This window comes from Chenopodium album, chromosome 10 (assembly GCF_948465745.1).
Source record: "Chenopodium album chromosome 10, dcCheAlbu1.1, whole genome shotgun sequence".
In the NCBI taxonomy this organism is placed as follows: Eukaryota; Viridiplantae; Streptophyta; class Magnoliopsida; order Caryophyllales; family Amaranthaceae; genus Chenopodium; species Chenopodium album.
The window spans coordinates 57,678,980-57,705,849 of NC_137843.1; the positions used below are offsets into that span (position 1 = coordinate 57,678,980).

At 40.2% G+C, this 26,870-nt stretch overlaps 3 protein-coding genes and 1 pseudogene across 4 annotated transcripts; 3 read left to right on the top strand and 1 right to left on the bottom strand.

The window, feature by feature from the left end:
• Positions 1-1,345: 1,345 nt before the first annotated feature.
• On the top strand, positions 1,346-7,536 carry LOC145562670 (rab GTPase-activating protein 22-like). 2 transcript variants are annotated; one of them, XM_081623037.1, is made up of 5 exons: positions 1,346-1,675; positions 3,312-3,447; positions 3,959-4,008; positions 5,628-5,681; positions 5,770-7,536. In XM_081623037.1, exons 1-5 carry the CDS (start codon positions 1,509-1,511, stop codon positions 6,986-6,988), a joined length of 1,626 nt encoding a protein of 541 aa, XP_081479163.1. In that variant the 5' UTR covers positions 1,346-1,508; the 3' UTR covers positions 6,989-7,536. The 2 variants fall into 2 exon arrangements, with proteins under 2 accessions (XP_081479163.1, XP_081479162.1); XM_081623036.1 differs by having other exon boundaries at positions 1,534-2,091.
• A 483-nt stretch (positions 7,537-8,019) lies between these two features.
• Positions 8,020-11,017, bottom strand: LOC145565528 (receptor-like protein EIX2; annotated as a pseudogene).
• A 7,290-nt stretch (positions 11,018-18,307) lies between these two features.
• LOC145565529 (putative disease resistance protein At1g59620) lies at positions 18,308-19,354 on the top strand. Its single transcript, XM_081625501.1, has one exon. It carries the CDS (start codon positions 18,308-18,310, stop codon positions 19,352-19,354), a length of 1,047 nt encoding a protein of 348 aa, XP_081481627.1.
• A 5,491-nt stretch (positions 19,355-24,845) lies between these two features.
• Positions 24,846-26,333, top strand: LOC145565530 (putative disease resistance protein RGA3). Its single transcript, XM_081625502.1, has 2 exons — positions 24,846-26,192; positions 26,304-26,333. The coding sequence occupies exons 1-2, from the start codon at positions 24,846-24,848 to the stop codon at positions 26,331-26,333; spliced, it is 1,377 nt and encodes a 458-aa protein (XP_081481628.1).
• The last annotated feature ends 537 nt before the right edge of the window (positions 26,334-26,870 follow it).

Sequence of the window (26,870 nt, forward strand, 5' to 3'; positions counted from 1 at the left end):
AAATAGTAACCTAACTTTTCAATTACAAACCCTAATTTATGAAATTTTGAAAGCCTAACAAAATTAATATGCAACTTCATTAATTAAACAACTTACTAGCCTCAAAATTAGGTTAATTGCAGCAATGGAGCTCAACAATGGAGTTTCCTTCTTCAATTGAGAGTAATTGAGGCTTGGTTGGAAGAATACAGGGGAGAGAAAGTTCAATTAGAGGGAAAAAGGGGAAAAAATTGAGAAAGAGGGGTTTTGACCGGACCACATGCGACTCACGTGAGTGTCCATGCCTGAAAACCAAAGTCAAACAACGGAACCAGGTTAAGGTATTACTTCGAAAAAAAAAAGTGGTTTTAGGTGTGCTTTCACAAGAAAATTTTTATAATTTTTTTTTTCCAAAAAAAGATGGTTTTTTTACAATATTTCTTAGATAATATGAAATATTTAGTAAAAACAATTTCATAAAGTTTAGCGGAAAAAAAAAACGTTTAATTATTATTTTTTAAATTGATGAAAATAATTAAATTCACCAACAATAAGGCTAAGACATTATAGATAACATTAATATTACATAATTATCATTTATTACCCCACCATCTTTTTTTTTTTTTTTTTTTTTGAAAGAATTACCCCACCATCTTTCAGAAATACTTGCGTGGACCTGGTTCACAATAATATTATTGTGGACCCGAGGTTTATACACACGTAACTGACATTATATTGAACATAGTGACCTTTATTTTTAACATAGTAACCTTATTTTTAACATAGTAACCTTTATTAAAAGTTGTATAACGTTTAATACTATTGTGAACTTGAAATACGACGTTATTACCCTAATTTTAACATAGTGACCTTTATTATTAATATTGACCTTATAAAATATTTCATTAAAAAAAATTAACCTCTTATAGCCTATATTTAACCAAAATGATTTTTATTTTCAACATAGTAACCTTCATTTTATTATAGTGACTTTTTTTTTATTAATAAAACAACCATAGTTTCTCTAATGTTAGTGGTTCACAATAAATTAGTGTGAACCAGGTTCATTTAAGAATTTGTAACCATCTTTTTATCATGAGTGGATGGAGTAAATTTTTAAACTAAATTCTCCTACATTAGAAATTGTCAAAAATAATTAAGTTAACGGGTAAATAGTTGGTATCCCAACTACATCCAAAAATTCAACCAAAAAAAAAAAAAAAAAAAAAAAACAATAATACTGAAATGGTAGAATGCTAAGAATTCTAGAATGCCAAGAATCTTTCTAGTCATCCTTTTGATCCTTTCTCCCATTTTCTTCCTCCTTGCAATCCCACTCTCTCTCCTCCATAGAAAAAGACAATTTTATAATTAAGACGAATTAAAAATTGCAGAAAATCGAGAGAAAGGAAAAAAAAAAAAAACCCAATTTCATCATCTTCTTCATCAAAACTACTGTAAATTTGTTGCAGAAATCCGCCAATTTTGGGCAATTTGAAAACTACCCTTTTTTTTCTCTCTCTCCTCCAATGCTGAACAGCGTTCCATCTTCGAGCTTACACAGTAGCATCGGTGGACTATTCCTGTTCTTAAGGGGCGGCAATGGCGGCCAAAATGGCGGCGGCGCTGCTGTAGCTGTCGCTGTTACTGCCGTTGCTGGTCTCGCTGTATTTGCCGCCATTGCTTATACTCGTAGGTAAAATTTTACTCTAATAAAACCTCCCCCAATTTTTTTTGGTTTGTTTGTGTAATTTGATTATTATGAACCCTAGATTTAGTTGTTGATTGATGTTTAGGAAGATCCTCAGAAATTAATTTGTTTCTTCTTTTTTAGGGGGAGGGTTAGGGTTAGGTTAGAATTAGGGATTTTTTTCTGGGTTTTGTGTATTTATAGTAGATGAAAGCTCTTAGACGAAGCCATACTTGTTCTTCTTCTCCTTCTTCATCGTCGAAATCATCCCCATCATCATCTAATTCGAAAAAGCATCATTATTCACCATCTTCATCATCATCATCATCATCGTCGTCGCCGTTGTCGTTGTCATGGGTTCATTTGCGATCGGCTTTATTCGTTGTTGCTTCTTCCTCACCGGCATCTTCTTCTTCCCATCGGTGAGTTTCCCTACTCCCCTAAAAGCTTCCATTTTCTCTCATTTACTGAGGAACCTCACTATTCTCTTAGTTTTAGTTTATCAATTGTACTTTAGAATTCTAATATAGTTATATCTTACTCATAATCATGGATTCATGGTATTTAAGTTGTGGTTATCTCATGTCTTGATTTGATAGTTATGAATTTACTATATTGGGATGTTCGGAAAAGATTGCTTCTCTTTTTAGATTAGGAATGATCTATGATAGTAAGGATTGTTAAAACTTGTATTGAGTGGTAGGAAGAGATTGGGAATGATCCAACTATTACAAAATTACATCATGAAGCATTTCTAATTAGGGAGTTTGGAGCAATGTTACAATTGTTTCAGGTGGATGAGTGACTTTTTGGGAGATAACCATGTCTTGATTGGGTTGTACTCTGAACTTGGGTCTTTATTAATGTTTATGGCTAACTAGGTTCCTCTTTTGGTCTGTATAATTATGTTTTTAGCACGTTCTTTATGGATTAGAAAAGTCTGAAATTCGTTTAATGGAGGTTTAGTGTGATTATGTAATTTATTTTAAATCGACTAGTGATATTTTATTGGTTTTTTAAGTGAAAAATACTAGGGAATCACTAATTACTAAAGTTAGTTGTAGTAAACAATATGGATGGGAGGTGATAACTTGAAAGGGACTAAAATTAGTCAAGTGGTCTAATAATGTGGATGGGAGAGTTTAGCTTGGATGGGTGATTTAGCTCGTAATTGTGTCATACAGTGTTTCAGGTATTAAATTTATTGTTTAGAACAGTTAAGGATATTTAGTCTTCTGCCTTAAATTGCTAAAATTAGTTCACTAAGAACTGGAGTGCAATAGACCTAATTCCAATGCACATGTTCCACATTTTGATAATTTCTACACGGGGAAGAAAATCGCTGGGGAAGAGAGAAGGGGGGGGGGGGGGGGAGATTTTGTAGTAGATTTATATGATGCTTGGAAGTTGGGAAACATTATGTGTACCTTGGGTTGTCTACATCATGGAGTTGGATTGTTATGCTGCATATGCATGTCTTAGCTGTGGATACTACAGGCTTCATGTTTGTAATATTGGGCATATATATTTTTGAATGCTATACTGTGGTTTAATACATGCTTTGTATATTTCTTATTTCTAAAGAAGTTTGTTCTATGTATTCCCTTGGATAATGAATATATATTTTTATTTTTTTTGCTAGTGGTCAACTTAAGTCACCATGGTCTCGCAAGAGAAGGAAACATCCCCTCACACCACAGCAATGGAGAAATTCGTTTACACCTGATGGGAAACTTCAGGATGGTGGAATACAGCTTTTGAAAAAAGTTCGAAGTGGAGTAAGTTATTGTATAAATGGAAATATGCATTTTCATGCACTTTGTATGAGCTTGAACATAAAAATTTGAATCTCCTTTGACTACCTATTAATCTAAAAGTCCCAAAATTATGATCTATTTGTCTAGGGTCTTGTCTTCATGGCCATATCAGACACCCTTTGGGTCAAATTACTGTATCTTAATTCTTAAATGGTAGGATTCTGAATGTTTTATTTGGTTGTTTAGCCTGTATTTTTTTATTGCTATGTCTGTTTTCTTTAACTTTTTCTAGGGATCATTTATAATTTGTCTCTTGTAGCCAATCAATACCCTCTTGTTGTCTTCTTAATTTTTAGTGATGGTCTCTTCGTTTATCGACTGATTGAAAGAAACTAGTAAGGTGTCTTTTGGAGTAGAATATTATTGCACTTAAAAAATTTAAACCCTTTAAAGTTGAAAGGTTGAGAACTTGAGATGCCTTTTTGTCTCCAAATGTCATGTTTCTCAATGTTTCTATAATTTCTTGATGCAGGGTATTGATCCCAGCATCAGAGCAGAGGTTTGGCCTTTCCTTCTTGGCGTGTAAGTATAGAGGACATTTATATCTCCTCCATAGCTTGGTTGACATGTTTTTTTACGCATACTTGATCTCTACAGTTATGTGTTAGCTGTCCACCGAATTTGTGATTGAACAAAGGAATTAATCATGGTTTCTTGGCATTTGTTTGTACAGCCTGGTTAAACTGTCTACTTACACATCATTCTGCTGCAAAATCCTTTATACAGTAATTGAACAATGTTATGTAATCATGAGACTTACCATGGTTCAGGACTTCAGGCAGTCTAGTTGACGTTGTTGTGATCCCCTTGTTTTAAATATAATTCTCCTAAATCTTGTATCTGATTTATGCATATCTCTTGCTATTTTTAGTTAAGCACTTGATATATATGATACATCTATTTGAAAGCCATCGAAAAGCCAACAAAAATGATGTGCATTTTTTTCCCTAACTATAAGAGATACTTAGCTCATGTTAGAAGCCTTAGAACAAGTCATAGATTGCATTTCTAGGTCTTCAAGTTTGTAGTAAAAGCATATAAGAACTGCCTTTTGTCTTCTGTGTGTTTGATGGATTTAAAAAAAATCTGGAGAAGACAATGGGATTAGTAGTCTAGCAACTGTCAGCTGCTTAGATTGTGGAAAGATGTCTTGGCTTAATGCGTAATTGCAACTGTTTAATTGTTGAAAAGTGGATCACTGCACTCTTTGAAAGGCAAAGGGAGTGGGAATAGCTTAAGGGTGGGACATTAGGTTGTTTTTTTGACTTCCATACTTATAAGAAAATCAAGAGAGTTGTTAAATTTATGGGTAGTGGTAAGAAGAGTGATATAGCAGAGACATACATATGTGCTCCAAATTTTGAAGTTTTTTGGTCCACTGAGACTTAAAATGTTTGTCTGAGGCGTAAGCTGAACATGTGAAAGTTCTAATCACCACTCGTTAAATTTTTTATCATTAAGACAGACTTGGATCTTTTTTTTAGGGTAGGGATTCTGAAGAGAATAACGACTGAATTTTCCCTTTATGTTATTTATTTATTTATTTATTTTTCGCTTTGGTGATTTCTATTTTGCTGTGTTTTTTTTTCTAACTTACAGCTACTAAGGCTTGGTGTCCCCTGCTTGTATTCCTTACTTTAATAGAAATGATAAGGTGGAAAAGTGCTGAATTTTGTTCAGCTTGAAGTTTCTGGACACTATTAACAAGACAACTCCTTAACTAAATTTTGTTGCTTTTCGTTCGTGCTGCCCATTGTTTCCATTTTAGCCTAGTCATCTTCTTTCAAATATATGTTGTTTGTGTACATCACCAATTGCTTGTGGTGCTCTTTTGGCCTCTGTAATAGAAATTATGTTACTGAAATTGCAGCTCTTGTGCCCATGGCTTCATTTTTTTGATGTATATTAGCAATTTCTTGTATGCTGAGCTTTTTAAATATTGTTTTTTGTACCCTATTTCCTTAAACCTAGATTTATAATCTGGATTCTCTCAGGCTTATATTATTGGCATGATGGCACTTAAGTTCATATTACTTTTTTGGCATTTATATTATTTAACTGTGCCTGTTCTTATCAAATTGATCGTTTTTTTTTTTTTTTTTTTTTTTTTTTTTTTTTTTTTTTTTTTTTTTGTTAAGCAGCTATGATTTGAATAGCTCAAAAGAAGAAAGAGATCTGGTTAGAAATACAAACAGGTACTATAATGCTATCAGTACGAGCATCTTTCAAGAGATTCATTAGTCAGTTTACTTGAGTATTTAGTTTTGGTGTTTGTGTATCCAGAAAGGAGTATGAGAAACTCAGAAGACAGAGCAGACGACTACTGAAACAAACTGATGAGAATTTACTGAATAGCCATGGGAGTTGTTTGAGCTCCAATTCAGAGCCCAATTCACCTGCCTCAGAAGATGTTGTTAGTGCTCGCGAGTCCCTCTCCAGTGAGAAGGGAAGTTCTGATCTTGAGTTTTCAGAAAATCATTCCAGTTCAGTATTGGATAGGACTAATAGCTCCCAACGGGTCACAAGTTCTAGTCCTTCTGTAATCTGCAGTGATTCATCTGACGTGGAGTCATCTGTAGATGAGCAATTTGATGAAGTTTCTTCTCCATTTGACCAAGAAAATGACGCTGATGCAGTTTCAAAGGATGATCTTTCCCCTTCTAAGACAAATCCACAGTCTAATGTCTGTCGCACTGAAGATTTTGCTAGTTGGCAGCGCATAATTCGTCTTGATGCTGTGCGGGCCAATGCAGAGTGGAAGGACTATTCTCCTTCTCAGGCTGCAGTATCAGAAGATCGAGCACGTCGTTCTGCTGAAGCTGTAGGACTTAAAGATTATGACCACCTTGAGTCATGCAGAATTTACCATGCTGCTCGGTTGGTAGCAATACTTGAAGCCTATGCTATCTATGACTCAGATATTGGTTACTGTCAAGGCATGAGTGATCTTCTTTCCCCAATAATCTCAGTAATAGAGGAGGACCATATGGCATTTTGGTGCTTTGTGGGTTTTATGAAGAAGGCTCGGCATAACTTTAGGCTTGATGAGGTGGGAATTCGTCGGCAACTTAATATTGTGGCCAAAATTATAAAACACAAGGACTCTCATCTATATAAACACTTGGTAAAGCTCCAGGCAGAGGATTGTTTCTTTGTGTACAGGATGGTGGTTGTCTTGTTTAGGAGGGAGCTGAATTTTGAGCAGACACTTTGCCTGTGGGAAGTGATGTGGGCTGATCAGGCTGCACTTAGGGCTGGGGTTGGCAAGTCTGCATGGAGCAGAATAAGACAACGGGCTCCACCGACTGAGGACCTGCTGTTGTATGCTATCGCTGCTTCTGTGTTGCAGAGGAGAAAACAAATTGTAGAGAAGTACAGTAGCATGGATGAGATATTGCGGGAGTGTAATAACATGGCTGGACACCTTGATATCTGGAAACTCTTAGATGGTGCACATGATCTGGTAATGACTCTTCATGATAAAATTGGTTCAACATTTTAAGTGATGGTTGCTTCATATCGGTCTTTCTTCCAATTTGGGCCTAATCTGTTGTTGTAGCACATGGTATAGGGCCGTGATTGAAAATGTATGAGCCTATGGCGAATTTCTGTAAGCTCTCATCTTGTGTAACTCGGGTCTTTGATTTTCCCTATATTTCGAGGTGGAGAAAAATAAATTGTTCGAATTTTCTAATTGAGAAATTTTGCAATTTAACTAACTGCTCTGTTTGGTCTGAAGGAAAACATATTCAAAGGAAAAATGATTTTCCATGGAAAACATGTTCAGATCAAGGAGAAAAATGGAAATTAGTTTTTGCATATTGGTCTTTCTTCATGTAAGGGCGGATTAAGGGATTGTATGAGTGAAAGATGAAATTTGAAATAGGTAGGAAATTGGGGCTTTTCTTGTAAAGGTAAAATATCTTCAAGGACATGTTTGGATTGAAGGTGAGAACAAGGTGTAGCTTCTAATAATTGCCCATCATAAGGTTATTAACTCTATCGTTCTTATCTCTTTTATACTAAAACTAGTATACTACCTTTACCTTATTCCTTCTACAAACCTCATCCCATTAATGTTATTAATTCTACTCAACAGTTTTACTTTTTTTCTTTTTTTATTTTTTGAAAAACGTATTTACTTTTATGACCCCCTTAAATGTTATCTACAATTTAATGTGTAGCTTAATGCTGTAGAAAATTCACTCTTTTTAATTGTAAAACCTCCTATAACTCCGTGCATTTACAACTCTAACATTTAAAAAAAAAAAAAAAAAATGAAGGGAGTAATATTTACGAAAAGATATATATAATGATATTAATGAAGAAAATTGCACTTTGGTATACGTCAAAAGTTAAGTCAAAGTATAATTGCTGAAAAAGTTTGACTATTATACGAGATTGATATAATATTACAGTATATATAGTTACAAACTTCTGGTAACAAACTAACAAATTAGTGTAAGCTTATTCATACTACATTTGATGTATCTCAGTAATGATCTTTGACTGATGTGCATCAGATGCTTACAGCTAACTCATAAATAAATTTCTGAATCTGTTGATCTTTAACACAACTTGAGCGCACAAGAATTTCATGATATTATCAACACGCCAGAACGCAACGTGTCTCCACCCTGGCACGAGCGCTAAACTTCCAACCACTCCCCAAAAACCCCGTTGCAAAACCGAGAAATATGACGACATAGAGTTCCACCTCTTCATGGTCATCAACCTCCTCTTGTTGGCTAGATCCTTGTTGAACACCTTGTTTGATTTTGCATTTTTTCGGCAATGCATCTCCACATAAACCCGGATTGCCAGCATAAATCAATGATGGGTCATCAAGAGTTTGGAGTTGGTTTCCTGTTGGGATTGTTCCGTGAAGCTTGTTGTAGGACAAGTTTAAGTGGCTCAAGAAATTCAACGCGGATATGCTTGGAGGAATTGTCCCTGAAAGCATATTGTTAGACAGGTCAAGGGACTCTAATGATTTCATATTACCAATCTTCTGAGGTATAATTCCTGTTAGATGATTGTTCGACAAGTTGAAGCCAACAAGTCCTGCTAAATTAGTAAGCTCCTCAGGGATTGAGCCTACTAAACCGTTGCACGAAAGGTCCAAGTTCACTACAAACTTAAGATTGGTGGTGTATTGTAGCTCTTGCCCTTTCAACACCTCCATGGTAGTTTGTTCAATGGGAAATGTAGGTGATGATGCACTTGAATTACGAGTTGTGGGAAGCAACACCATGCCGTTTAAGTTGCCAAAACATTGAGGAATGTTCCCGGTCAGATTGTTGCTTGCAAGGTCGAGGATTTGAAGCCAAGGAAGTGAGCAAAGTTGCACTGGAAGAACCCCAACAAGTTGATTTCCTCGTAATCTGAGGATTTGCAGATTCAGGTGGTTTTTTTGCACTGAATTTTGGCATGTCCCCTGATAGCTTATTTTCACCAAGATCTAGAATGATCAATCCTCTAGTCTTGTTGAAAGTCTTAGGAATTTTCCCTTTAAGTGAATTGTTGTTCAAATTCAAAATTAATAAGTTAGGAAGTAGTCCTATGGACTTGGGAATGAGCCCTGAAAGATTATTCGAGGACAAATTGATAGTATACAGTTGTTCAGAACTCCAGCAGTCAGGTATTGTACCTGATAGCATGTTTCTCTGAAGATCCAGCACATTCAGTATCTTCAAATGGCACAGAGAAGTTCGAACAAGGCCATTGTCGAGCACTTGACCTTGTGGGAGAGACCCCGAAAACAAGTTATATGAAAGGTCTCCATAAGAGAGCTCAAAGGATAAGTTTGTGATTGGACCTGTAAGATGATTCTGGGACAAATTTAGTCCAAAAAACTTCATGTTCCAAAACCATTCTGGCAAATCCCCTGAAATCCCTGTATTCGAAAGGTCCATGAAAATGAGCTGTTTTTGTGATTGAATCCATTGAGGAATCCGGCTTTTAATTCTACAGAAACTTAACTGAAGTTCATCAAGTTGAAACGGAGGCTTCCAGTCAGAAGTAAGATTCAAGATCAATGAGTTGAAGCGTAGGTCTAAACTCTTTAGACTAGAGAGGTTGGTGAAGTGAGAGTCTGACACTACGCCTTCCAAAAAATTCGATGAGAGGCTAATTCTCACCAGTGTCTTGTGCTGTTTGACAGTTGCGGGATGGTTCCGGTCAAGGAATTGTTTGACAGTTGCAAAAGGGTTAGAGAATGCAACTGTCCTAGAAAAGATGGAACATTGCCATTCAAGAAATTGTGTGACAAGTCTAACATTTGCAAGGATGAAAGTCCTTGAAGAGAAGTCGGTATGGTTCCATTGAGACCATTCCTAAACAGACTTAACTCTTCCAAGTATGGCAATCTTCCAATTGATGTTGGAATCAATCCAACTAATTTGTTACCTCCTAGATTCAACCGTCTAAGATTTCTCAAGTACCCCAACCAATAAGGCAATTTGCCCGCGATATTGTTATTGCTTAAATCCAACATTTCCAAATCATGTGTAGTACACTTGGAGAAATTTTCCGGAGGGCTTTCCATCTCTGCTTCAAGAACATCATTCCATGATAAATCCAATCCTTTGAATTTGCATGGATTCCCTATGACTCTCATGATTGCCATTCCCTCTACGTGGCTAAACGAGTTCCCCTTGAGGCTGAGAAATTCAAGTCCTCTGATATTGTTTAGCCAAAGAGGGATGTAGCCATCGAACATATTAAATGAGAGGTCAAGGGATTTGAAGGAGGTCATGTTGAGAAAAAATCGAGGGAGAGGGCTATCTAATACGTTCATGGAAAGATCGAGGAATTGTATCCTAGAAAGCAAAGTTGAATTGTGGAAAGCATGGGTTAAGTGAGCCTTACCTAGTCCACAGTCTTGAAGCCGCAACTTCACTAAAGAAGGAAGCCTCGCGAGAGTTGCCATAGCCTTGTTCGTTGGAGTAAGGTAGATGCCACTCAAGTCCAAAGACCGTAAGTTCACAAGTTGAGAAATCCAAACAAGATCACTATGGAAAGGCGGTCCATAGAGATTTGAGCTATCAAGGTCAAGTATCTCAAGTCTTGTAAGATTGCCGAGTTGGGGAGGTATAACCCCCCAAAAAGATGCCATAGACAAGTTAAGGTACCTTAAATGTTTGAATGAGCCAATGAACTCTGGGATTCGGCTTCTTTGAAAGTCATTGCCACTCAAATCCAAGTAGTTCAAGTGCCTCAATTCAAGCAAACAAGGGTCTAGCTTTTTTGCTTCTAACTGATACGGTGCTGCCATCAAACTTAGTGGATTGTCGATATTCCACACTGGGTTAGCCCTTAGATCAAGATGGTCTATGTAACCTGTAACATTGTTACAGACCACTCCTTTTCAACGACAGCAGTCTTTGCCAGTCCATGAAGAAAGACGATTTGCAGGGTCGCTAAAACTCATCTTGAGCAAGGTAAGAGCCTCTCGTTCTGCATTATGGCAGCCCAAGACTAAGGTGATCAATTGCAGGAGAGTAAAAAGAAATAGACTGTAATTTCTCATTGAAAATATTTTGTTTTTTGAGGTTTGTTACTGTGTTTTTTTTTTTTTTTTGGGTGAATATAATATTACAGGTTGTGTGGCATGTTAATATATAAGTGTAAAGGAGATCCTTTACCCAAAAGAAGGGTTTGAACTATAAACGCTTGTTAAGTTGATAACAAATTTTATAGTAGTAGTAGCAGCATCAGCAATACTGACCGCGAATAACATGTTAACACCTCTCACTGAAAGTGAAATAAAAGATTACTTAATGACCGTAAAGGCAACTGATCTTCTTAGACAAAGTCCTTAATCTAACCTTATTGAAATTGTCATGAATGTATTGAACTAGTCTTCAAATCACACGCGATTCATTGGATGAAATTGTCATGAGGGCCTCCCGTAACTCTCAATTATGTAAGCATTGGTTCTCTTCTTAAACTCATAAAAATTGTTTGTTTGATTGATAGCTATAGTCATGACTGATAATGTAGTAAATAAACTAAACAGTATACTTGGTCATCAAGTACTCTTTTCTCTTGTGCTCTTGCTACTTGAGGGAGTATCAACATAACATATTTTAATTCAAGACATCACCCTATGTATGCTATCGAAACTTATTCAATCAGAGCAAGTTTGAGATGAGATTATTTCACACCCTTAACAAGCATGTAATCAATAATGAATTGGCCCCTTAAAAGTACTCCAATTCCATGTCTTCTCAAGTTGTCCGTGTAAATGTAAATTACAATTTTTGAGTTTGATCGCAAATTGTAGATGTACTCGTATTATAAACTTAATGTAATTTACAAGTACAATTGATGATATGTGACACTAGCTATAATGAAAATGCAGTTATACACCCAAATCCAAAATTTCAACACCATAAAAGACATTAAAAATTAAATATATTGGAACACTTGAACAAAGAATAAATGAAAGACTAAAATTAAATATATTGGAACACTTGAACAAAGAATAAATGAAAGACTATATATTCTAAAACATGTATGTGGTGACATGGTGTATTACAATGAATGTCACTAACTTTAACAATGAGCACTTCATTAATTTAACTATGTCTATCACAACTTTAGAAAGGACTAGTAACACACCAATTGTAAAAAAAAATTGTTTCTTATAGTATCAACAAAGATTAAGCTAATATGTGTTAATTTTAAAGTTAAGCTTACAACGTGTTCATTAAAATTAGAAAATGTCAATTAATTTAGTTGATAAAAGGTTAAGACAATTTTTAAGAGTAGACTAAGGGCCTGTTCACTTCAGTTTAATTTCTGTTCAGTTCAGCTCATCTCCTAATTTCCTTCTCTCATAAAATATTCATTTAAGCTCTATTCAGTTCAGTTTAACTCAATTCAGTAAATATAAACATGCCCTAAGACCTTTATTTAATTGTTTGGTAACAAGAATTTTTGTGGTAGAGCCATTATTGCAGAAACTCTTTCAAACATGTAGTTGCACTGTTAAGCCATAATGTGTGTATAGCTATGGGCCGTGTACATATTACGAGCCCTAGTTTAATAGGTTGTATATATATGTGTTTATACACTAATACGAAAGACACAACACTATTCTCTCTAAACTCTCTAATCTGACATGGTATCGGAGCTAAACTCAATCTAAACCCTAAAAACCCTAATTTTTTTTTTTCCTACTCTATTCTCTAATCAACTCTATTCTCTATTCTCTAATCTCTACTTTCTGATTTCTATTGAACAATGGGTGAAGAATCGAAGACTGATCCCTCATCCCCGTTTTACCTAGGTTCGGGTGATCAACCCGGAAATCTGATTTCTCATGTCATCTTGAAGGGGGACAATTATTTAGCATGGTCTCGTGCGATTACTCTATCTTTGAAGTCTAGAAGAAAATTTGGCTTTGTTGATGGCACCATCTCCAAGCCAACTGAGAAAAAGAAATTGCTAGATTGGGAAACCGTCAATTCTATGCTAGTGTCGTGGGTTTTGCGTGCTACGGAGCCGAAACTCGCTGCCTCCATACCTTATTTTGAAGAGGCAAAGAAACTGTGGGATTACTTGGAGAAACGTTTTTGTGAGGCGAGTGGTCCTAGGCTTCAACAATTGCGTGCTGCCATAATCGATTGCAAGCAATCGAAATCGATGTCTGTGGAAGAGTATTACACTACTCTCATGGGTTTGTATGATGATCTTAATCGCTTGAAGCCACCACGCGGATGTGAATGTGGTAAGTGTGAATGTAACCTGGCTGCCCAATTTGACTTGGATAGGGAGGAAGAACGTTTGCACCAATTTTTAATTGGGATCGATGATGACAAATTCGCTCTGGTGCGCACCAATCTTCTTTCCCAGCAGCCCTCTGTATCTCTTGATAGAGCCTATCAATCTCTACTGCAGGAGGAGCGCTCTCGTGCTATTGCTTTGCCAAAATTAACAAGAACGATGCTCATGTTTTTGCTCTACCCCCTGATCGAAGGCCTTCTCAATCCACGTTTCGTGTTGACAAATCGAAGCTTTATTGCTCCCATTGTAAACGCGCGGGTCATGACAACTCGGGGTGTTTTATGCTTCATGGTTACCCCGAGTGGTGGGTCGAAAAATATGGTAAAAAAGGGGGGGGGGGGGTCAGCAAGGGGCTGCTCGTGCCTCTTCTTCTTCTTCTACTGCTGTTGCTACTGTGCCTCCTGCTCGAGCTAATGCACTCCTGCCCAACCCTGCTGCTGCTGCCTCTGTTTTACTCACCTCCCCTGCTGCTGCCACGGCTTCCAGCAGCTCCATGGCTGCTGCCAATGCCGTGGGCAGCCTCGTTAGTGGCCCGACTCTGCCTCCTAATGACACTCTTGCAGCTCTCTCCGAGCTACAACCTGAACATGTTCGACTGTTGTTGAACATGGTTAATAAACAACAACAGGACAAAATGACCGGTGAGCCTTTTTCTTTGTCTTGGATAGTGGATACCGGAGCTTCTCATCATGTTATCGGTGACGCCTCTTGTTTGATGGATGTACACTCTATTTCTCCTTGTCCTGTGGGTCTCCCGGATGGGTCTCATGCTACGGCTATGACTGAGGGCCGAGTTTTTTTGGCTGATGGAATCATTCTACAGCATGTTTTATTTGTTCCCCAATTAACTTGCAATTTAATATCGGTTTCTAAGATGATTGATGACTCACATTGTTTTGTCCAATTCACTGACTCTTTATGTGCTATACAGGACCAACTCTCGGGGAGCCTGATTGGAGCAGGTGAACGGATAGATGGACTATACTATTTCCGGCGAGTTCCTAGAGTATGTGCGGTGACGGACAAGGGTTCTTTCGAGTTGTGGCATCGTCGTATGGGGCATCCGTCGGACAAAATAGTCAAGTTAGTGCCTGCTATTAGTAGTAGTTCTAGTAGTAAATCATTAAATAAAGCTTGTACTGTTTGTCCGCAAGCTAAACAAACACGGGATAGTTTTCCTGATAGTGATAGTAGAGCTAGTCGTATTTTTGAAATGATTCATTGTGATCTGTGGGGGCCGTATAAGACACCTTCGTCTTTTGGTGCTCATTATTTTTTGACGATTGTTGATGATTATTCTAGAGGTGTTTGGGTTTATTTATTGAATGACAAAACCGAAGTTTTTTCTTCTTTTTGCTCCTTCTTTGCTATGATTAAATGTCAATTTGATGTTTCTGTGAAATGTGTGCGGAGTGATAATGGTACGGAATTCAAACCCATGCTTCCATATTTTGATACACATGGCATACTCTTTCAAACTTCTTGTGTTGGTACACCACAACAAAATGGGAGGGTAGAGCGTAAACACCAACATATCCTAAATGTGAGTCGTGCTTTAATGTTCCAAGGCAATTTGCCGATTTCTTTTTGGGGAGAGTGTGTCCTTGGTGCGGTTTATTTAATTAACCGCACTCCATCCCTCTTACTTGCCAATAAAACACCTTTTGAAATCCTTTTTAACAAAGAACCCAATTTTGATGAGTTAAGGGTGTTTGGTTGTCTTTGCTTTGCTCATAACCAAAAGGCTAAGGGTGACAAATTTGCACCTCGGAGTCGTAAGTGTGTATTTGTGGGTTATCCTCATGGCAAGAAGGGTTGGAAGGTGTTTGACCTGGAGACGGGTGATATTTTTGTGTCACGAGATGTTAAATTTCATGAAAATGAATTCCCATTTATGGATAATGTTGAGTCCAATGCTTCTCATGAAAATGCCGAAAGGTTGTCTAATATTGATAATGTGGTCGATGATGATTTCTTGGATGATCTAGAGCAAGTGCTCGAGCTTGGTGAGCATTCCTCGGATCACCCCCCTCATGGCAGCCCCCTGTTGCGTTCCCCACCTCGTGGCAGCAGCACGCAACACTCCCCACACCTTGCTGCTGCTGCCCCAGACACGGCTGCTGCTGGCAGCAGGAACAGCAGCCCTGCCGTGGTTGCCCCTGCTGTCCGCAGCCCCCCTGTGGTACCCTCTGCCGCTGCCATTGTTGACAGTCCGGATGGTGGCACAGAAGCCACTCCGGACTCCTCTTCTTCTACCTTGGATCGTGCTCAACGTCCCCGTCGTGCCCCGGGTTGGCATAAGGATTATGTTGCACATTCTATCTCTAGTCCATCTATCTCATCTCGTTCATCGTCTCCTCCATGCTCCTCAGGTACTCCCTATCCTTTAGCACATTTTGTGAATTGTGATAAATTTTCTGTGCGACACCGTGTTTTTATTGCAGCTGTTGATACTATCACTGAGCCCCGGAATTTTAATGAGGCAATGAAACATCAGGGTTGGAGAGAGGCCATGCAAAAAGAAATTACTGCTCTTGAAAATAATGAAACTTGGGTGATGGCCAAATTGCCTCCGGGAAAGAAAGCCTTGGGATGCCGATGGGTGTACAAGGTCAAGCTTAATTCTGATGGTAGTCTTGAGAGATTGAAGGCACGTCTCGTTATATTTGGTAATCATCAGGTTGAGGGTATCGACTATAACGAGACTTTTGCTCCCGTGGCGAAGATGGTAACTGTTCGTGCCTTTCTTGCGGTGGCTTCTGCGAAAAATTGGGAATTGCATCAAATGGATGTCCACAATGCCTTTCTCCATGGTGATCTGGATGAGGAAGTTTATATGAAGCCCCCACCTGGTTTTCATGGTTCTGAACCTGGTTTGGTTTTTCGTCTTCAAAAGTCCTTGTATGGGTTACGTCAAGCACCACGTTGTTGGTTCTCTAAATTGGCCTCTTCTCTGAAAAGGTACGGGTTTATACAATCGTACTCTGATTACTCTCTTTTTACTCTGCAAACTGGTTATATTCAACTCAGTGTTCTGGTGTATGTGGATGATTTGATAGTATCTGGTAATGATTCTGCTGCAATTTCTTCATTCAAATCATATCTGAGTGCCTGTTTTCATATGAAAGATTTGGGTGTTTTGAAATATTTTCTTGGCATTGAGGTTGCACGTAGCCCGGAAGGTATATTTTTGTGTCAACGGAAATATACTCTTGATATTATTGCAGAGTCTGGTTTGCTAGGGGCGCGTCCTGCAGGTACTCCTATTGAGCAGAATCATACTCTGGCTAAATCTGAGTCTCCTCTTATTTATGATCCTGAAATGTATTGTCGACTTGTGGGCCGTTTGATCTATTTATCTTTCACGAGACCGAATTTAGCTTATGCGGTTCATATCTTGTCTCAATTTATGCAACAACCGCGTCAGGATCATTGGGATGCCGCTCTTCGTACAGTGCGTTACTTGAAAGGATGTCCGGGCCAGGGAATCCTTTTGAGCTCTGATTGTGATCTTCATATTACAGGTTGGTGTGACTCGGATTGGGCTAGTTGTCCTTTGATGAGACGTTCTATTTCTGGTTGGTTGGTGTTTCTTGGTGCTTCCCCTATCTCTTGGAAGACTAAGAAACAAGACACTGTGGCTAAGTCTTCTGCGGAAGCCGAATTTCGTTCTATGTCTAAAACCACGGATGAGTTGAAGTGGTTGAAGGCTTCACTTCTGAGTCTGGGAGTTGCACATCCGCGCGCAATGAGTTTGTTCTGTGATAGTCAATCTGCGTTATATATTGCGCGGAATCCGGTCTTCCATGAGCGTACTAAGCACATTGAGGTTGATTGCTATTATGTCCGCGATGCGATTCAGGATGGTATTATTAGTCCGTCGTATGTCAAAACGACGGATCAACTAGCGGATATTTTCACTAAAGCTTTGAGTAAAACACAATTTTTGTATTTACTTGGCAAGTTGGGCATTTGTGATTTGCATGCTCCAACTTGAGGGGGGGTGTTAAGCCATAATGTGTGTATAGCTATGGGCCGTGTACATATTACGAGCCCTAGTTTAATAGGTTGTATATATATGTGTTTATACACTAATACGAAAGACACAACACTATTCTCTCTAAACTCTCTAATCTGACATGCACCATGGGGACTACCTTTTTGGAAAATTATTGTAAAAGAGAAGCAAATAACCATCTATCCATAAGGAAATTCCCCCCTCAAGCTAACAAGCCGATCACCGAATACCCGAAAAATATCATAGTAGGGAGCTAACACTCCTCGCCGATCAGCCAGTGCCCAAATAAACATCCATAGAAGCTAGGGAGCTCCTCGGGTTCACTAGCTAGCTGATCACCGAATACCAAAACAGTATCTAATTAATTGTCTTTGCTAGAATAATTAGGAAATTGTATAAACTTTATTCATTTTTGGTTAGAATAATGTGGGAAACTTGTGAAAATTATCTATGCAAAAGGCAATGGAATCCATGACTTACTAGTCAACAAGTCAAGTCCACATAATATCATAAAAAAGTTTTAAAAGTGGATATAGAAGATTAATTCCTACTTTCCCAAATAATGGAGGCAATATTTCAAGAAAGAGCTCATGGGAGTAGGTAGTTGTCTCCTTCGTTCTTTAACTTTATTACTCGCATTATATACTTAATTAATTAAAGACAAATGAGTAAAAAAATAGTGAAAAATTCTATAATGGTATTTTGAAATATGACAACACTATAATGTTTTAATGATTATGTAGCTCATAATTGACTTATTTTTCGGCTAATTTGGAGGAGTAGAGTACTCCGTATTAGGAAGCACTCTACTCTGTACCAAATTCATGTGTAAACTACCTTAGAAACCACCTTCGAAGATGCATTACTACCTTTTCTTAATGCTTTTAGAAATTCACTCTTTTTAAATACCCTTGTAAGCTTCCAAAATCATTATTAATGACCACAGCAATCCACCAAAATTATAAAAAATAATTTTAAAAAAAAAAAAATTATAGAGTGATCTCTAATAATATGGTTGAGGCTGTAGGAGCTGATTTATTGAAAGATGCTTCGGAGAAATTGGGTTCCAAGGCATGGAAGAAAGTCATATTTGCCAAGGACCTGAAAACCCACTTAAATGAACTTCAGGAACTTAAGTCAGCCATCAAAGCTGCACTTCATGGTGTCGATCCTTTCGAGGCCGGTAGCGATTTCGAAGGGTACAAGATCAACTTCCTTCGACGTGCACTTGATGTGTTGGAAATTTTTTTTGATGAGCAAGCAGCAAAAACCAAGCTGAAGGAAGTCATAGGTATGGGCGGATCTAAAATCAAAGCAGAGGTACGCTTATTCTTTTCGTCTTCAAACCATCTTATATCTCCCTTCAGAGACGCTGAAAAGGTCAATTCTATCAAGGCGGAACTAGGTAGAATTGCAAGAGTCAATGCGTTGGTTAGTCCAATAACCATTAAGTCATGTAGGAACCCAAATCAGGGGTGTATTGGCTACGACACTGGTCCTCTTCTAGATTCTGATATAGTCGTAGGGAGAGACAAAGATAGGGATAGCATAATTACACGACTCTTTTATGCCTCCAATGATATAGAGTCCTCAGTTGTCGCCGTTGTCGGTGTTGGGGGACTAGGGAAAACTACTTTAGCTCAGTATGTATATCAAGATGAAAGGGTGAAAAATTGCTTTGATGCACGGTTTTGGGTTTATGTCACTCCAAACTTTAGTGTTAAGGATTTTCTTGTGAAGTTTATAGCAATTTTAACTGGTGTGTATCCTGAAAATTGTGAGATGGCACAACTCCATCTTCAGTTATCACGCGCAATGCAGACAATTGTTGGGAAAAAGTGTTTGCTAGTCCTTGATAACTTATGGTATCAGGACAACTTTAGAGAAGTTTGGCTACAATTGAGGAATTTGCTAAAGGTTGGGTGCCTTGGGGCTATTGACTTCAAGATTCTCTCTACCACACGTAGTGAAGCAGTTGCCAATGTGTTAGAATCCGCCTCTTTAACTATGTATCCCCTTCCCTTTTTATTGTATTTTCCCTTATGTAATGTCTCTTAAGTCTTTCTTTTTACTTTCTAGGCTCTAGGGAGAATTATTGTGTTACTGTCATTCCAACGTTCACTTGTATTTCTCTAGTAATACTATATAAAGCTCTTTAGGGAGCGAATGGTTATTGAATCTAAGCTCCCTACCCCTTTGCCTTGCTTTAAGACTTGTGTTGTTGTTTAAGCCTTTATAGATATTGTGCTTGCCTTGTCTTGAAGCATCCCCCACCAAACTAAGAAACCTTCAAGAGACGCCTTTCCTCGTCGGTTCCGCTTGTGCCCGCTTTGAAGTATCGGCCGTCACAAGCCCCGACTCCGCACCCGTGGTTAACGAGTGCTCCTTGAGATACACTTGGTCCGTGTTGCTGTGTGCTCACGAACCTCTTCCGTTCTAGGCTTGCGTCTTTGTCCTCAATTGACGAGGGCGCGCCGCACGACCCGGTGTCAAAACATCCGGACCGTGACAGTTGGTATCAGAGCCAGGTTGCTCGAAAAATGGCTGACAACGAGACGCGAGAATATTCGTTGGAAGAACGACTTGCATGGCTTGAAGGCAAGTCGGAAGAGTGGGATATGTTGGGAGAAAGATTGCCCAAGCTCGAGGATATTGTGATAAAACAAGCCGAGCAAATAGAGAGGCTTGCTTCGACGGTAGATGGGTTGACGGAGCAGCTTAATTTTGTGCAAAGCCTTGCTGATGAGGCACAAGACAAATGTGCAACCTTGATGCATGCTCAACGAGGACTTGGGGGAGGCGGAAGTGCTAGAATAAAACCTCCCAAACCTCGGACCTTCAATGGCACGAGAGATTCGAAGGAAGTGGATAACTTCATCTTTGACATGGAACAATACTTCCGCATATGCCAGTTAGAGGACGGACTAAAAGTGGATACTGCCACGATGTATTTAGTGGATGACGCCAAACTCTGGTGGCGCACAAAGTACGCCGATATCCAAGCTAAAAGGACGTCGGTAGACACTTGGGAAGATCTAAAGAAAGAATTGATGGCTCAATTCTACCCAGAGAACACTGAGTTCGTGGCTCGCACCAAGCTTGCAACCTTGCAACACAAGACCTCCATTCGAGAATATGTAAAAGAGTATTCGGCGTGCATGTTGGAGATCCATGACATGACGGAGAAAGACCGGTTGTTCAACTTTGTGCGAGGCCTGAAAGATTGGGCCCAAAGGGAGATATGGCGCCAGAAAATTGATACCCTGTCAGGTGCTATAGCGGCAGCTGAAAGGTTGATGGATTACTCATCAGAAAGGGTGCCTACCCAGAAGAAGGGAAACATGGGGTCAGCTTCAAGTACTCCGAAGAGCACTAGTGGGAACTCTCAGGCTAGCTCGAACAGCGTAGGGAACAGATATAGGAGTGGGGGAGAGGACTCACGGAAGAGCGGAGTTGCGGCGTCCACAAACAAAGGTGGGTCCTCCGGCTCATCATCATGGAATAAACCCCTCACTTTCATACTCTGTCGCGGACCACATAAGTGGTTCGAGTGCCAACACAAGGCGGAAATAGACAACCTCCAGAAGAAGCTCTCCTCAATGTCCTCAGAACATACCAAGGGGGATGACAAAGAGGAGGAGGTGGTCAGTGAAGAAGAGCCCTCTAAGTTGGGGGCAGTATACTATATGTGTGCAATGGGAAAAGAAACATCCGAGAACAAGAGCCGAACCACCAGCTTGATGTACGTGGATGTCTTGATAAACGGGAAGAAAGCCCGGGCAATGGTTGATACGGGAGCCACTCACAATTTTGTTACAAAGCAGGAGGCAAACAGATTAGGTCTGAAGGCCGTGTATAGTGGAGGTCGAATGAAGACCGTTAACTCTGAAGCTCAACCAACTTGCGGGGTGGCAAGGAACGTGAACACGAAGATTGGAGAGTGGAGTGGGACTCTAGATTTCACAGTGGCAACAATGGATGATTTTGAGCTGGTTCTAGGGATGGAATTCCTACACACCAGTAAGGCTGTCCCGATGCCCCACCTAGGGTCCTTACTTGTGACAAGCCACCAGCCATGCCTCTTGCGGACACACACTAAAGCTGAAGAAGGAAAAGAGCTTAAAGGTCCCCTCCTCTCTGCGATGCAACTCAAGAAGGGGATTAGGAGGAATGAGCCTACGTTCCTCGCTACTCTCTCAATGAAGGATGTAGAGGAAGAGGGGGACGTCCCCGAGGTCGTGAGAGACTTACTTGGGGAATACTCCGATATCCTCCCTAAGGAGCTCCCGAAATCTCTCCCCCCTCGAAGGGCCATAGATCACAACATTGAACTGGCGCCTGGTGCCAGACCACCCGCGAGAAGTCCCTATAGGATGACCCCTCCAGAGCTCGCAGAGTTACGCAGACAATTGGATGGGTTGTTAGAAGCCGGATTTATCAGACCTTCCAAGGCTCCCTATGGTGCGCCGGTCCTTTTCCAGAAGAAGCAGGATGGTAGTTTGAGATTGTGCATCGACTACAGAGCTTTGAACAAGTTGACAGTGAGGAATCACTATCCGATCCCATTGGTGGCAGATTTGTTCGACCAGCTAGGAGACGCTGTGTACTTCACCAAGCTTGATCTAAGGTCTGGCTACCATCAAGTTCGAATTGCTCAAGGGGATGAGCCGAAGACGGCCTGCGTCACCAGGTACGGGGCGTTTGAGTGGTTGGTCATGCCATTCGGGCTAACAAATGCCCCTGCAACCTTCTGTACATTGATGAATCAAGTCTTTCACGACTATCTAGACAAGTTTGTGGTGGTCTACTTAGACGACATTGTCATCTTCAGCAACACCCTCGAAGATCATTTGGAACACTTGAGGAAGGTGTTCGAAAAATTGAGACAGCATCACTTGTTCGTGAAGCGAGAGAAATGTGCTTTTGCAAAGAAGGAAGTAAGCTTTCTTGGACATTTTGTAGGAGGAGGCCGCATAAGGATGGATCCTAAGAAAATCCAAGCCATTAGTGATTGGCAAGCTCCAAAGAACGTTTCTGAGTTAAGGTCGTTCTTGGGGTTAGCTAATTACTACCGCCGATTCATTCAAGGATACTCTGAGATAGCAAGCCCTCTAACGGAGTTGTTGAAGAAAGATAAAAAGTGGGATTGGTTAGAGAAACAACAAGGAGCTTTCATCAAGCTCAAAGAAGCAGTAATGAAGGAGCCGGTTCTAGCGCTCCCTAACATCAACAAGCCGTTTGAAGTTGAGACGGATGCGTCCGATTATGCCTTGGGCGGGGTCCTACTCCAAGATGGACACCCAATTGCGTATGAGAGTCGGAAGTTGAGTGATGCAGAAAGGAGATATGCAGCACAAGAAAAAGAGCTCTTAGCCATCGTTCACTGCTTGAAGGGATGGAGACACTACTTGTTGGGTTCGAAGTTTATTGTTCGCACCGATAACACGGCCGCTAGCTACTTCCTCACCCAACCAAAGTTAACGGGCAAGCAAGCTCGTTGGCAGGAAGCCCTTGCCGACTTTGATGTGGAGTTCACATATAGACCGGGAGCAAGCAACAGAGTCGCTGATGCCTTGAGTAGGCGTGCTGATCTTGCCGCAACTTACAAACTGGCCCCCATGACTGCAAGCAGTATTGCCACGTCGATTAGGGATCAAGTACGAGCTTACCTTCTAGATGATCCGATGACAACAACAATAATGAAGATGATTGAAGAGGGAAAGACCAGGCGTTTTTGGATGGAAGATGGGCTCCTCTTCACCAAAGGTACAAAACTTTTCATCCCGAAAGCCGGCGGGTTAAGGAAGATGTTGTTGAGAGAATGTCACGACACTTTGTGGGCGGGACATCCAGGTTGGCAGCGGACTCTAAGCTTACTCTCCATGGGGTATTATTGGCCTGGGATGAAGGACGATGTCATGAACTACACTCGGACCTGCTTGGTTTGTCAGCAAGACAAGGTGGAACGTCAGAAACCCGGAGGCCTCCTTGATCCCCTCCCAGTGCCGTCTCGTCCGTGGGAAAGCATATCGATGGACTTCATCAGTGGTCTCCCCAAAGTAGATCAATACTCAGCTGTAATGGTGGTGATCGATCGATTCTCAAAATACGCCACCTTTGTTCCCTTGCAGAAGGCCTGTGGTGTTGAAGAGACGGCATCATTGTTCTTCAAACACATTGTGAAGTATTGGGGGCTACCACAAAGCATCGTCAGCGACCGAGACACAAGATTCACGAGCATATTCTGGACTGAATTGTTTAAGCTAATGGGATCAGACCTAAACATGTCTTCGAGCCACCATCCACAATCTGATGGGCAAACAGAGAGATTCAACGGTCTTTTGGAGGAATACTTGAGACATTTTGTCAGCGCCAACCAGAAGGATTGGGTGAAACTCCTTGATGTTGCACAACTTTGCTTCAACGCCCAGAAGAGTACGACATCCAACAGAAGCCCTTTTGAGCTGGTAATGGGCCAACAACCTCTCCTGCCACACACCATAGCAACGTCCGAAGAGGGGAGGAGCCGCGAAGCACGAGAGTTCCAGCGAGAATGGCAACAAAATATGGAAGTTGCTCGTGCCTACTTAGAGCGAGCATCGAAAAGAATGAAGAAGTGGGCCGACCAAAACAGAAGGCCATTGGAATTTAGTGTAGGGGACATGGTGATGGTGAAAATTCTGCCAGAACAACTCAAGTTTCTTCGAGGAAGAGATCGTCGACTGATCAGGAAATATGAGGGTCCCATCCGCATCACCAAACAGATTGGGAACAGTGCTTACAAGGTTGAACCACCTACGTGGATGAGGATACACCCAGTCTTCCACGTTAGTCGTCTCAAACCATATCACCCAGATGCAGAAGATGACAGCCGCAACAACAGCAGTCGCGCCAACATCAGAACCAGGACGAGAACCTCCTCAGCAACCGAAGATTGAAGCTACTATTTCTTTTTCTTTTTGTGTAAGTTTGTTTGTAAGTCGACGAGGTCGTCGACGGCTTAAGTGGGGGAGGATGTTAGAATCCGCCTCTTTAACTATGTATCCCCTTCCCTTTTTATTGTATTTTCCCTTATGTAATGTCTCTTAAGTCTTTCTTTTTACTTTCTAGGCTCTAGGGAGAATTATTGTGTTACTGTCATTCCAACGTTCACTTGTATTTCTCTAGTAATACTATATAAAGCTCTTTAGGGAGCGAATGGTTATTGAATCTAAGCTCCCTACCCCTTTGCCTTGCTTTAAGACTTGTGTTGTTGTTTAAGCCTTTATAGATATTGTGCTTGCCTTGTCTTGAAGCATCCCCCACCAAACTAAGAAACCTTCAAGAGACGCCTTTCCTCGTCGGTTCCGCTTGTGCCCGCTTTGAAGTATCGGCCGTCACAAGCCCCGACTCCGCACCCGTGGTTAACGAGTGCTCCTTGAGATACACTTGGTCCGTGTTGCTGTGTGCTCACGAACCTCTTCCGTTCTAGGCTTGCGTCTTTGTCCTCAATTGACGAGGGCGCGCCGCACGACCCGGTGTCAAAACATCCGGACCGTGACACAATGTCATGGGCATCAATGACCCCTACATGCTCAGTGAATTGACTAGGAATGATAATTGGCTCCTCCTTCGACATTTTGCTCTCAAGCAAGGGCAAGAGCTGGAGCAGGGTGTGGAGGCACTAGGGAAGGGGATAACAGAGATTTGTCCGAAAGTTCCCCTTGTTATAAAGGCTATCGGATGCCAATTAGCACAGAAACACACAACCGGGGATTGGCAGGCCTTTAAGGTGAAATTAGCTTCGAATTCAGCCTTCCTTATGGAAAAAAGGGTTGTGCAAACACTGAAACTTAGCTACGATGATTTGGACAATAATTTAAAGCTTTGTGCAGCTTATTGGTCCTTGTTCCCCAAGGGAACACTATGTTCCATAGAATATATGGTGCGTATATGGATCGCTTTGGGATTCATTGAGCTCAAAAATGACATGAACTTAGAAGATGTTGGGGAAGAATGTGTGCACAACTTGCTACGTCATGGAATCTTCGAGCATGGGTATTTTGACAGTAGTATCCAGATGCATGACGTTATGCATGATCTCATGTTGTTGATTGGTAAGTCCAAGCATCAGATGATCGATTCTAAAACCATTGAAATTGCTGGAGGAATTTGCCATGTCTCAATAAACAAGGACAACCCAAACTGGGGAGTCCTATTTTCAGAATTCAATGGCAAGCAACTACAGTCAATCCTCATGGTTCCTTCTAATGACGAACAGTATGTTGATAGAGTTAGATTAGGGTCGTCTAGAATTAGGAAAATAGTATCTAGATTCCCAAACTTAAAGGTATTAGACCTACTTGACCAAGATATTGAGAAAGTTCCCGAGTGTATAAGTGAACTAATCCACTTGAGGTATCTCGATTTGTCACGAAATCCTTTTAGCAAGCTTCCAGACTCCATCACAAAGCTGGTGCATTTGCAGTCACTAATCCTTTCTGGTTGTTGGAATCTCCGAAAGTTGCCTAGAAATATTTACAAGTTGGTTAAGCTAAGACACCTATTGCTAAGAGAGAATGAACTCAAAAAACCTTCTTTAACTCGTATGCCCAAGGGGATAGGAAAATTGACCTATCTTCAAGAATTAGATTTGTTCGTAGTGGGTGATGAGGATGGTAACTCTACAAGTGGAACCAAGGGTGATGGTGTTGCGGCCAAGTTGGCAGAGCTCGGTTGTCTCAACAATCTCAGGGGAAGTTTGACCATAAGTGTGACTGGGCAGTCCAACAATTTTGGGTCCGAAGTTCTAACGGCACAGTTGGAGAAGAAAACGAGACTATCTTGGTTGACAGTTGAATTCTTCTACCCCGATGACGAGCTACGCTCATATGAATCAATCACCCTAAATATGGATGTAAGCTTATACTAATGCATGATCATAATGCATGTGTCTTGGTGCATGTTAGTGTTATTGCGTGTGGGTATCCTTTATTGTAGTGATTTATAATACTTGTTGCGCATGCAGGTACTACAGCTTAGCCTTGAGGATTCATGATTTGCAGGCAATTTGCCCTAGTCCCGAGATAAACAATTCTAACCTTATTGAAACAGTCTTCAAACACACGGCGATTCATTGTCCTGAGGACCTCCCGTAACTCTCAATTATGTAAACATTGGTTCTCTTCTTAAACTTATAAAAATTGTTTGTTTGATTGATAGCTATAGTCATGACTGATAATGCGGTAAATGAATTGAAGACGCTTTAATTTGATGGATCCAATTACTATACACTAAGTAGTATACGTAGTTATCAACTACTCTTGAGCTCTTGCAATTTCTGGGAGCATCAACATAGCATATTTTAATTCAAGACATCACCCTATGTATGCTATCGAATCAGAGCAAGATTGAGATGAGATCGATCATTTCACACCCTTAATTTGTTCAAAACTAACAAGCAGGGTCGGGGGCAAAGATACTATGTAATGAACTGGCCCCTTAAAATTTTCGAGTTTGATCAACTTTGCATATTGTAGAATGTACTTGTATTATAAACAAACGGATTATTTTTTACTACCTAATGGATTATTGG

What these genes read in the sequence shown, in the direction of transcription:
- LOC145565529 (XM_081625501.1), top strand. Translation starts at nt 18,308, where the DNA reads ATGGTTGAGGCTGTAGGAGCTGATTTATTGAAAGATGCTTCGGAGAAA.
- LOC145565530 (XM_081625502.1), top strand. Translation starts at nt 24,846, where the DNA reads ATGGGCATCAATGACCCCTACATGCTCAGTGAATTGACTAGGAATGAT. An exon ending in CAATCACCCTAAATATGGAT is followed by an intron (nt 26,193 to 26,303) that starts GTAAGCTTATAC and finishes TTGCGCATGCAG; the next exon opens with GTACTACAGCTTAGCCTTGA.
- LOC145562670 (XM_081623036.1), top strand. Translation starts at nt 1,877, where the DNA reads ATGAAAGCTCTTAGACGAAGCCATACTTGTTCTTCTTCTCCTTCTTCA. An exon ending in GCATCTTCTTCTTCCCATCG is followed by an intron (nt 2,092 to 3,311) that starts GTGAGTTTCCCT and finishes TTTTTTTGCTAG; the next exon opens with TGGTCAACTTAAGTCACCAT. An exon ending in TGGCCTTTCCTTCTTGGCGT is followed by an intron (nt 4,009 to 5,627) that starts GTAAGTATAGAG and finishes TTTGTTAAGCAG; the next exon opens with CTATGATTTGAATAGCTCAA.